At 41.0% G+C, this 12,049-nt stretch overlaps 1 protein-coding gene across 24 annotated transcripts in view; it reads left to right on the top strand.

Moving 5' to 3' along the window:
• The window catches only part of DTNA (dystrobrevin alpha), a 230,317-nt gene that overhangs the window by 198,136 nt on the left and 20,132 nt on the right, over positions 1 to 12,049 (top strand). For 12 of the 24 annotated variants that reach the window (XM_082043803.1, XM_082043791.1, XM_082043810.1 and 9 more), the window contains 5 exons: positions 646 to 733; positions 3,220 to 3,317; positions 4,678 to 4,791; positions 8,035 to 8,131; positions 9,822 to 9,842. In XM_082043803.1, coding sequence (XP_081899929.1) covers positions 646 to 733; positions 3,220 to 3,317; positions 4,678 to 4,791; positions 8,035 to 8,131; positions 9,822 to 9,842 — 418 coding nt within the window. The remainder of the gene's footprint in view (positions 1 to 645; positions 734 to 3,219; positions 3,318 to 4,677; positions 4,792 to 8,034; positions 8,132 to 9,821; positions 9,843 to 12,049) is intronic. The other 12 variants (XM_082043805.1, XM_082043793.1, XM_082043809.1 and 9 more) reach the window with 4 other exon arrangements.

The following is a 12,049-nucleotide window of genomic DNA, read 5'->3' as shown; positions in this document are numbered from 1 at the left end:
TAAGCTGCAATATTTTAAAGGAATTTGGCATATTTTCTGTTTAGTTCTTACACTTTCTGATCAACATTATGTGATTCTCTGAAATCTTACTCCCAAATATCAAGAAACGGAGAATAAAAGAGAAAGTCTGATTGTAAGTTCCTAGATCAGTGGTTCCAAACTATGGTCTATGAGGCCTTGGTAAGTGCACTGCAAAACTGTCCTAAATATTATTTTCTGTTGCAAATCTGACAAAGCTTCTGAAGTTATTTTCAGCAAATGCTGAGATTCCTGCTAATCTGCTATCCAAAAAGTAATCACTCTTCTAGATGATAGAAGAAGTAAAACCAGATGCCAACTGGTGTTCCTAACCACCTCCCACCCCTCTTTGGACAGAGTAGTTTGCGAGTTGCATCTTGCACAGCCTTGGCCAGGTATTGCAGACCACAGCTGTTGCCCCCAAGGGCAGGTGCTGCCTGGCCCCATCCAGGGAAATTGCCGTCCCACTTCTCCCCTTTGCTCAATTAACACCTGCCATTGTTAATTTGGTGACACTTTGCTTCTGAATTCTGTAATGGTGGGGGTGTGAGCAGGCAGTGTGACAGAGCAATGGTCATTTTTATCTCGTGTTAACGTCTTCCCTCCTTCCCCTCCAACCCTGAGCAGTGTGCTCGACAGCGCAAGTCGCCTGGATGAAGAACATAAGCTGATCGCCAGGTACGCAGCAAGGCTGGCAGCAGAAACTTCTTCATCAGTAAGTGTTTTAATTAAAGGAAGGAACTTTCCTTCTGTCATGTTCCAGGGGCTTGGCATGATCTGGGAAATTACATCTGACAGCCTTAATGATTAATGGATTCTTTTTCCCTATCCTTTTCAACAGATGCTGTTATGCTTTAGTAGTAATACTTTTATGCAGTCCATTTAAACCAAAGCATCCACTTACTAATGCATATAATCTATGTACTAATGCAATAGTATTTAAACAATTACAGCAAAGGGAATCTGACATCTTGAACTCAGGAAAGACTAGAAAATATTGTCTGGACTAGCTTTGGTTAAAAATTAATGATTTACTGGAGTGGAAAAATGGGGTGGTGAATCCATTTTACTCTTTAGTTCAAATATCATGGCCGCTGGGGCCCTAAGTGCTGAGGATTTTGAAGAATGATCTCCAGCAAGATGACTGTAATGACCCCCTGCATTAGCCCTGGCTCCCATTTTCATTTCAGAGCAATGATTATTCTACTCTATGTATCCCAAGATAAAAGGTGATGACAGGCTAAAACCTCACTAACTATATTCAGGAATAAGAGAGAATGAAGCAGGGACCCAACTGAAGTATATAAAATCTTAAATGGCATAAATAAGGTCAGCCTAGTTACTTTTTTCCTATCTCAGCAGATTTGATAGAACAAGGGACCATAAATGATGGTTAAGTGAAAAGCAGCAGGTCCAGAGTGCCAAGAAGCATATTTTCACACTGAGATTTACACTGCAGGGTCAGTTGAAAGGGCAAAATCAGGCACTGCTCTTCGTGTAAAAGCACTGAGTCACGTCCATCCCAAGGGAAGGTGGCGAGGATAAATCTGTGGCCCCGTGCACCCATCCGCTGTGGAGGATTTCACATTGCCTGTGGCTGCAGGGGAAGAGAGGGGCCAACCCAGCCCAAATCAGTCCCTTCCAGAGTTGTGACACAGTGGCTCAAATTTAAGGCAACCTGCAGGTGAAGGTCCCGTTTCTGAAGGGCAGTAATCCTTTATGGGAACAAGTTATCCCATTAATAATGTCTCTGGGTAGAAACTAGTAGAAAACAGTTGTATATAACATGTCTGTAAGATGGGGGAAAACTTAGGAAACAACATTTAAGTAACTTTTAATTAGAGCTGGTTTGAAGGAATATACTGAATTTCTCATTGCCATCCGTCTGTACTCTTTAAGCAAAGGAGACAGAAGGAAAAGAGAATGTTTCTGTATACAGAATCTTTCCGATCAGAAGAGTGACACTACATTAGGAGCACAGTGGAAATTTGTAAAGCTTTGCTGATGGTCATTCTGTTTTTTAAGGAACAAAATGTACTAATAACCTTGACCATTCAGGATAAAGGTCCTGATTCCCTCTGTATCAGTCATTACATGCACCAGAGTGTATCAGTTTTTCTTTGTGCACCGCTCTGCTTCCCTAGGGCTGGAGTGCTAATGGGAAGATGTACCTGTAGCAGAAAAAATAGTCAGTGGTTACAGGCGTAATGTGCCTGACAGCGGTAACACAGGTTAGCACTGAGATGTATCTTCATCCTTTCTGAGGGTTCCTTCTTGTGAGGTGCCACCTCCTGGAGGAGGAGGTGCCTGGCATCACGTAAAATTGGGCTCCAGAGTTAGACTTCACGGGGCAATTATGGTGAGAAACACTGGGATCAATCACAGCCGTAGCTCAGCAGAGTATTTTTCAATGTCTGATTCTTTCAGATTGGAGTTAGAAATAAATGGATATCTTTGATAGCTGTGAAAATGTAAATGTCTTGCTCTGCACTGTCATTGATACAATACTGAAATACAGGAGTGTGAACAAACAAACCAATATTTGTTCGTTGCTGATGGACATGAAAAAAGAGCATAGTCCAATGAAACTGTAGTAAACACTACCTAATTTGTTAATAGTTTAATTAACACTTAATTTTATTGGGAGGAAAAGAGTTCTGCTCTACCTGGAGGACTGGGGAACGAGCTTTCCTGAGTTACCACCAGAGCGTGTAGGAAAACTTGGCCTAATGGGCCACCCAGCTAGACTCAAAACTGAGTCTAGCTTTCAGATGGAAAGTAGAACTTTCAAGAGAAGAAAGCATCACTGCACTGGAAACACATCCTCTTCTTTTTGGAGAGGAACACTGTTTTTGCTTCATGATATTCCTCTTGACTGTACAATCAAAATGGAGAGCCATATTACAGCAACTGCCTGCAGCAGTGGCATTGCCTTTTACAGTTGGTTCAGAGGAAGCTCCTTGAAGCAATGAATGACAGGATGGTAAACACTGAGTCTTGTTTACTCTCGCACTTACCCTGCTTTTACTAGCAATGGAGCCGTACTGGTATGAGCACAACATGGGTGCTCTTTTTTTAGTGTGGGCAAGCCTGGTACTGCATTTTCTGCATGTAAGGAGGTTTCACACACCAGATCTGTGTTGAACTCATGGGTGCACACTGGCTTTTCCTCCTTCATTGCAGCCTTTTCTTTTACAACAGCAGCAAGGTCAGCAGAGAGGGGCGTCAGATATCTCCTTCACCATTGATGCAAACAAGCAACAGAGGCAGCTGATTGCGGAGCTTGAAAATAAAAACCGGTAAGCATCCATGAAGCACCTGGTTTTGTTCAGTCCCATCTATTGTATATATTTGTTTTACCACCTACATTTTTACCACCTACTTCTGTGCTATGTGCTAATGCATGTACATATACTTCCTGCTGCAAAAAGCACAGGGCACAAAAAGGCCCACAGAATATGACAAAGGCTTTGAAATCCACAGCCACCCGGTGTTTTAATGAGTGTACTGCTCAATGGTGTGATATAACCATTGATACTTTACTGTTTGCAGCTGCTTGTTAAGAGTTAAAAAAAAAAAGCCTGTCCTGTTTCAAAAACCAGATTAACTTTGAATTAAAGCCTCTGTAGCTCTATAACATGAAATGATAAAAGGATCAGTCACATTGGTAATGTTATGCTGCCCTGCTTTTATTTGTGAAAAAGATGATTAAAGCTCTCCAGAACACAGTCTGTCTGGGAAGGGTTTGCAGAAAGGTTAGCAGCAAGTTAGGCTGCTGATCAAATGAGACACTAGGTATAAATGTGACCGAGACTGAGGGAGAGTGTCCAGGAGAAATAGGCCAGCCCGCCCCAAAAAGGAGTGACGCTTATTTGTCAGCAGCAGAGGATCTGCCCTGGGTATCAGACTGCCTGATGCCATGAAACGTGTGGCAGCAGAGCTCTGCTTTTACTGCCGGACTGTGAAACAGAGGCCAGCCCAGACCAGATGGTTTCCTGCTCCAAACTCTGCTCTGCCTTCTGTCACCGTGTAATGAGCCACCAGCTCCAGTCTCCATTTGTCTTTCATAGTTCGAGGCTGCCTCCTGCCCGTCTGCTATCCGGCACGCTCTGAAGGAGAGAAAAAATACACAAAGGTTGAAACCTGCTGCTGCAAAGCTTTTTATTAGCCTTTTGACAGCACTGCAGGGCTGGCAAGCCAGTCGTCAGACAAGTCCTGTTAAAGGGCTTCTCTGTGAATTGTTGGCTGCTCTCAGTCCTCTGGATACACTAAAAGTATATTTTTAAGTGCAGAATATTTTCTCCAATAATAAAGAGGTGCCAGATATTATTTTAGTTTTTGTGAAGTTCCTTGAAATGTTCATGGGGAAGAAGTAGAGGGAGCAATTTAAGCATATTGCTGCTTCACTTCTACCTCTGATTTTTAGGGGTCTTGAAGAAATATTTCACTGCATGGTGAAATCCCAGAAGTTTATTTTAAAAGTCTACAGAGACCTGTCCCAGTGCCAAGGGCTTCTTTTGTTTGTTGGAGCCCAGTCATTAAATCCATGTTGATGAAGAGCTACATACAGTCATACTTTTTCTCCTCTTGCAATGTCCAGTGAGCTGGTTTTGTGGAAAATTACTGACTTGTAGTCTTCTCCCTGTTCTCCTCCCTAAGAGAAATCCTACAGGAGATCCAGAGGCTGCGACTTGAACATGAGCAAGCATCTCAGCCCACACCAGAGAAGGCACAACAAAACCCCACTCTCCTTGCAGAGCTCCGTCTCCTGAGGTAAGTCCACAGTAGTGAAACCTCCAGCCATGACTGGGGACAGCCAGTTGTTCTCAATAAGAGAAGAAATAAGAGATGAGCCTAGCTTATGGCTTTGGGGGCTTTGTAAAAGTAAATAACACAATGTGAATTTTTTTTCTCCATTTCAGTGCAGACTGTAGTCTTAAAAGTAATTAAGGTTATGCTTTAAACAGCATGCATGAGGAATCTCACATATTAGTCACTTGCATTAAATTAAATAAGTGCATTAGTGTTTGCAGTTAGGCCCTTAGGTCATTTGGAATAGGTTCCCACAGCCCAGTCCAAATACCATTAATTATATGGAGAAAAATGTTCTGTCAGAACAAATGCTTCTACAAAGACATCTCGTTTATGCTAAAGTAAATACAGAGCTATGTGAAAATACAGCCAGAATTAGAAGCTAATTTTTGGAAATTTCCCCCATGTGTTGAACTCTAAGGAGAGGTCAGTTCTCTTCAGGGTGCAACACCAGGCTGCAGAATGATCCTCCTTGTCACGTGGGAAGCGAGGAGTAATGTCATCTGCAGCAGCTGAAGATTTAGAGGATCATTTCTCCAATTATCCCACCAATTTAAAAACATTAATATGGATGTGTCTGCATGTTAATTAGGGTACTCTGCATGGATATACTAATTGCCATGTATATCACATTGAAGAAGAACAATTATCATTGGCCCAGATCCGTAGGCTCCCTGCAACTCCTGAAGTTCATCTTGTGAGAGCCAGACAGAGAATCCAATAAGAACTATTCAAAACACTTCATGTGAATAGAGAACAGAGTGTAAGCACTTTCTTTCTAGTGAAACAATGCTAGATTCAATTTTATCCCCCTACCATAGAGCAGTTCTCTCCTGAGAAGACTAAAGAACATTTTTGACCACTTAGCCACTTCTCACACAAGTAATGTTTTAGTGATGTGACTCATAACCAAAGGAAATTACCATAAGAAATTCTGGTAAGTTTTTTTTACAATCGCTGTGTAGATTTATTATTGAATTTTCCACACTAAAATACTTTTCTGTTTCGCAAATAATTACATTTGCTTTCCAATCTGAAGACAAATCAGCCTCTTCAGCTCTATAAGTGATTTTAGTATGTAATTACTCCTAGATATCTACAGGCAAGTGGCATTCTGTGAGAGGCATAAAACTGGCTGTGATGAAGATGTGTACACTACATAAAATATACCAATAACGTAGCTCCTGTGCATCAACCCTGAAGTCTATTTTAAGCAGGTTTAGGAGATTAGCTTTGTACGTAGTTGAAAAATTTTAAAAAATTCAAATTAATGGACAGTGTTAGAGGACTGAGTACTTAATTTTTTTGCTCTTTTCAATTTCTATACATATTAAAAGCATAATAACCTTATTTGAATTTCCTGATATGGGATGTCCTCAGGGCAGTGATGCTGAGTTCCTCAATTATGATATCTTTTCTGATTTAATATGCAGTGTCAGAGTCAGCAAATAACTTCAAATATGTGGTTCTGTACTGCTTTGCATAGCTTCTAAAACATTCACCATTTAAAAGGCAAAAGATTAGCTTTTGATTTACTGCAGAATTTTGACACCACCTCAAATTCCTAAACACTTAAGGTGACATGAAGCTGTTCTTATCATGTGTAGAACAGCAGGACTCTGCAGGACTCAGAACAGCAACTGATTTACAGTTGTTACCCCATAGATTCCTGGAGCCTGGAGCATTTAGGGCACTAGAGCAGTTTAGTTTGTATAAGAAATGCTGGAATCTTTATGTTGTGGGTGCCTGTCCGAGCATCTCTCACTAGCTACTGTAGCGGTGTAGACTCACTGAAATGAGGTTCTGACCACAACCTTCCTTCACATTACCAGTGCTGTCTTGGAGACAGGTTGGAAAGCCCATTATTTCCAATAACTTACTCTGGAGTGTAACTGGAGAAACAAGTCAGGAGAGCTGTCTGTACATAGCACACTGCTTAGGTCCTCTCTCCTGGTAAAATTAATCTAAACCCCAGCAGAGGTCTGTGCTAGGACCTGCCATATTGAATTACATGGATAGGGTATCTTGTTTTTATTAGCAGTTTTCTTAAACTCAGTTGCCTTTGTACAGTTCATGGCATTTCCAGCCATTACATGCCTGGAAAAGAAAAGCCAGGACAGGCAATTTGTAGCAGAAAATAGAGAAATCCTCCAGAAGAGTAAATACAACCCAGCAGTGTTACTATATGATCCTATTGAGAGATAGAGGTGAGAGATAGCACACATGAACAATCCTGTATAAATCACTGTTTTTTTTATTAGTAACTGGCCACTTACAGAGAGGGCTCAAAACTGGGGTTTCATATTTCCTAAATATGGGAAATGCATTTAGTCTTGTTGACAGTGGTGCTTTTTCGTTTAGGATTAAATTGTTATATTTTACAGGTAGTACAAGTCTAACAACATAATGGTTTTATGTTATTTGCAACACAGGAATATATAAAATATACCTAATATGTGTATTTTTCAACAATAATGTTGTTAATTACATCATAGCATCCAGGATGCAGCAATTTAGTGATTGAACATGTGCAAGTGCACAGTGGAGCTGTGCAGAATCAAAGCTGTTCCCATTTATGTGGGCACACACTGGCTGTCACACTTGGGGTGGCTCAGTATTCACACTGTCATAGGACCAGCACTGGACTCCAAATCCCAAGAGCTATTTTCAAGCAATTTTGTCTCCACTATGTGATAGTCTCACTCTTGCTTTCAGACAAAAAAATAGAAGCAAAAGCAGATCACTGTGGTTTTCTGGCTGAATTTCTGAACTCTCTTAGCTCCTCTCATATCTTGCTCTGTTCCGTGCCTCTACTGTAATTTCCTGTCCTTTAGGCCGTGCCTTTAATTTCTCCTGACAGCTAGGGAGGTTATTGATGAGAGAGATCCAAAGAAAAAAACTGCCAGGCATTCCCACAAGGGAATATAACACAAATTTGTTTAAACCTCATTTGCTCTTTGGAGGAGGGTCTGTGTCAGGGTCTGTCTTTTTCCTAATCACTGTATTCAGCCCCGTGAATATTCTCACAGGGAGCTCCCTGGCTTTCATATACCCGTTTCTAGGCACTATACTGAATTCATACCGTGTGTTTGCTTTCCTGTGCTCTAGAGGCATACACTTCATAGTTGGGCTGGGGAAATGATGCAGTTAAAAGCTGATGATGCTGTGAGGGGTAAGCTCTGATCAGATCTGCTTGTTTCTCAGACAGCGGAAGGATGAGCTGGAACAGAGAATGTCTGCTCTCCAGGAAAGCCGGAGGGAGCTTATGGTTCAGTTAGAAGGCCTCATGAAACTGCTGAAGGTAAGGAGCTCCACCTGATACTACAGAGGAGAACAGGCAGAGTGAAGCAAGAGATGAGAGGAAGGAGATATGACCAGAGAATTCTTCAGAACTTGACTACTTCCACCCATAAAATTTGGAATTGTTTCATTCCCTTTCTATTTTTTCCCTTGGTCTTTTGATTCGGGGGTTTCAAGTGTTGCTCAGATGATATTGTTCCTGCAGTGACACTGCATCATCATTGCCACCTACTGCTAAGTGGATGGAACGTTAGAGGCAGGCTTGTAACACGTTGGCCAAAGATAGTTTGCCCAGAGAAGTGGTAGATGCGCCATCCCTGAAGACATTCCAGGCCGGGCTGGACAGGGCTCTGAGCAACCTGATCTAGTTGCAGATGTCCCTGCTCATTGCAGGGGGTTGGACTGGCTGACCTTTGAAGGTCCTTTCCAACCCAAACCATTCTATGATTTTAACTACTGAAGAATTAATACAATCCTTTCAATAATATTGCAGCATGATGCAGTACAGTCCTGCTTTGCTCTTGCAGAAGGATTTGGCCACATCTCTGGATTTCAAGATAGCAATCTCTGCATTGGCCATTCAACAACGTCCAAACAGAAAACATTTTTGTAGTCCAGTTTCAGCTGGTTTTGGAGTTTTCTCTGTTGAGGACATCAAATACAAAACAAAAGAACAAGAAAAGAAACAAGATGACATGTAAAACCAGATAACTAATAACTGTGAGAAAAAGAACTCAGCACTGTATACTGTTATCTGCTGTAGCTGACAGTATACAAAATTGCTTTTACTAGTTCCTTTAACTTTGCCTGTTCAGTTGCTAGTTCTGTCATACGTGCCATTTGACAACCACATCTAACTCTGTGATCTTAGAGATGCTTTCCCAAGAACACTTGGTCATTTTCAAAAATGCATAAATAATCCCTTTTTAAACAGATGAAATATGCCTCAACAAAGGATCTCAATCAAAAATGAAGGTATCAAAAAGCATGTGCATTTTTAAGACAGGCTAGGGTAAGATGGAAAATGTGTTTTATTTGTAGAATCCAGCCCTATTTCAACCTGATGTGCCTCAGGACAGGTGATGCCAGAAATTCACATTGGGAGAAAGTGCTCTGAATAGCATAAGAGTTTGGTTTCTTGTTGGCCATGCCAGATAAAGTGAGTGCATAGAAATTCAGCACAACTTGAGTCAAATCTGGCTCTGATAAAAGCAGAAAGAATTTCGCTGAAATCCATTTAGCAACATGTATTTGCATCAAAGGATGAGTTTGACCCCTTATGTCATTTGCAACTTCTCAAGCACAGGCTTCTGCAGCCACAGTGCAGGAATTGGTGGCATTTGAGGAGCAGAGCCCAGGGAGTAGCCAGCAGATATTGGGGGGCAGGGAGTAGAGAGGATGCTTTTCACTCTGCCTATGAAGTGCTGCAGTGCTACAAGTAGCGGTCAGGGCAGCCTGCTCGCATTGCACTGTCTGGACAAAGAGAATTTAGGGTAGGAAATGACAGTAGCTTTCTGTACTCTTTGTGCTGTTCTGGTGTTTCAAAGGGTGCAGAGGAGGAACCATAACATATTCACATAGCTTCAACTATCTCAACTATAGCTTTAACCTTGTAGTCCAAATCTGGCTTTGTTTTCTGTTCTTCACTTACATCCTGGCTAATCTCTTGTGCTGATCCTCTTTTTCTTTAGGAAGAAGAAATGAAACAGGTAGTAAGTTACCTCCTATTGGAGGCCTCACTAACTCCTGAATGTGATTGTATTCCTGTGATTTATTTTAATTCCCTTGCTTGAAATGTATGCGTTTTCTTTTGACCAAAGTAATATTTTGCAATTCTTTCACACATGGTTTTGAAGTATCTTGGGGTAATTTTCTAAACTAAACATCTTAGCCCTCTAGAAAGTGAGTCCTGTCTACAGGGAGTCTTGATCTTTTTTCGTACTCCTCTAAATAGGAACACGTAAGATATGGAAACCACCACCCAAATGTAGTGAAACCAACCTAGAATAAGAATTAAATAACATTTCTACCATAGATAACATTTTGAAAATGTAATGAGAATTTTGGAAAACTTTAAGAAAAATATAACTGAGTTTTAGTCAGACCAGAACAATGAGTTTGAAAGCCCACTTTATCCAGAAAAGGTCAGGGCATTGTGCACATCTTCTAAAGTTGGCACTGATACTAACTGTCCCATGAGTCTTCAGGAAAATAATGTCATTTCTAAATGCTTTCTGCAACCTAGAATTAAAGGGCAAGTGTTTATATTACTAATGATAAATTTTAGAAGGTTTAATTGGTTTAGAGCTTTTTAGGATTGAAATGGATCCTTGAAAGATACTGGGCTAAAAAAAAGCACTTTTCACACAGCAGTCTGATTTGTGAGTCCAATAAAAATGTTTCATTTTAACAAAATACACTTCATCTTGCTTTCATCGGCAGAAGTACCACCACAAGTCTGATGTGTTCTGTCTATGGTAGAGCATGCAGAGTTTGTGGGCAATGCTCACCTTCATAAAACTAACATTCTGGCTAATTTCAATGTAATCAATCTGTTGTACCAAAAAAAAAAATCTGACCAAACATTGCCTCTGTATAAGGGCCATCTTTATGATTCTGCATCACTGTATTAAAAGATCTTCCATTCACAAAAGAGAAGTTTCCAATGTGATAAAGAGTTTCCCTACCGTATAAAATGTTAACTGGACAGTGTAAGTGAAAGCACATTTTCAGGTTATTACGAGACACGATTTTTTTCTTCTGAGAGTAGTAGCCTCACTGAATACCAGGTGGTGACGCTCAGGAATTACTCTCACAATTTCCATGAAGTGATCCCCATTACGCTGTGCCATTTCATGATCTGTTGAGAGAAACAGGGTTAAATTAATTTCTGAACGAATTCAGTTGGAATGAGCAGCCTGGCAATTCATTTAACGCTTATGAACTCTCTATTTCTCTCCTGCCCTTGCTTGGGAAAGGATAATGAGTTCTTCACATCCGTGTGGTTTGATGAGGCTGAGACTTTCCTGTATTGCCATCCCAGCTGAGTTCGGCAGAGGGAGCAGCGGGCTAAAGCTCTTCTAAAGCCAGCGTTCATTTCAAGCATTTTATTTTAAGCATGCATGACAGTTGACAGTGGGAAGTCTTTTCTTGCCTAGAAGGGGTTAACTTATAACGGGTTGACTAGGTACAGTGCATGAAACAAAATACATGGAAGTTTTCCTAAGAGACATGAGAACATTGGTAGCTGCAACCAAATACAGTATAAAAGCTGAAGCCACGCACGTGTCCGTGGTGGCTGCTGTAGCTCTCCTGTCCTCAACCAGTGGGGCTGCCAAAGTTTGGGAGCAGTTCGGTGCTCCATTTCATCGCTGAGATTACCAAGAAGTCGCTACTGATTATCTTAGCAGGTTTCAGGCTATTAGCACTAGCCTGTGAAAACCACATTCCTCCTGATAACCACCAAGCAGGGATGCAATCCTAATAGCACTCCATTCCCACAAACTTGGGCTGAGATGGATCTGGATGAATAAAATACAGAGTCTTTCAAAAAGATGGACCCAATTTCAACAAAATTGGAATTGAAATTGGGTCCATCTTTTTGAAACACCCTGTATAATAAAGTGTTCACCTCTCTGAGATCAGTCATTCTCTAATATCCTCCTGTTTCAACTTGCTGTTCATTAGTTCTGTCTGATATTGCTCTGATAGTATAAAAAAGAGAGGAGTCCTTGCTGGACCGAAGTCTCCAAATGCTTCATCTCCTTGTGCTTCTCAAACAGTTTCTTCTAGCACTGAAAGCTACAGATAAGAGAGCACTATTTGTCATAAACACAAGATCTCAGTCATAGCTGCAAAGCAGACACAAGGGTAAGCGCTGGTGCACAGCGGCTTTTACATTTCTCTGTGGGAAAATTCA

Source organism: Streptopelia decaocto (genome assembly GCF_964273445.1).
Source record: "Streptopelia decaocto genome assembly, chromosome: 2".
Classification (NCBI taxonomy): domain Eukaryota; kingdom Metazoa; phylum Chordata; class Aves; order Columbiformes; family Columbidae; genus Streptopelia; species Streptopelia decaocto.
This window is presented reverse-complemented; position numbering and strand designations above follow the sequence as displayed.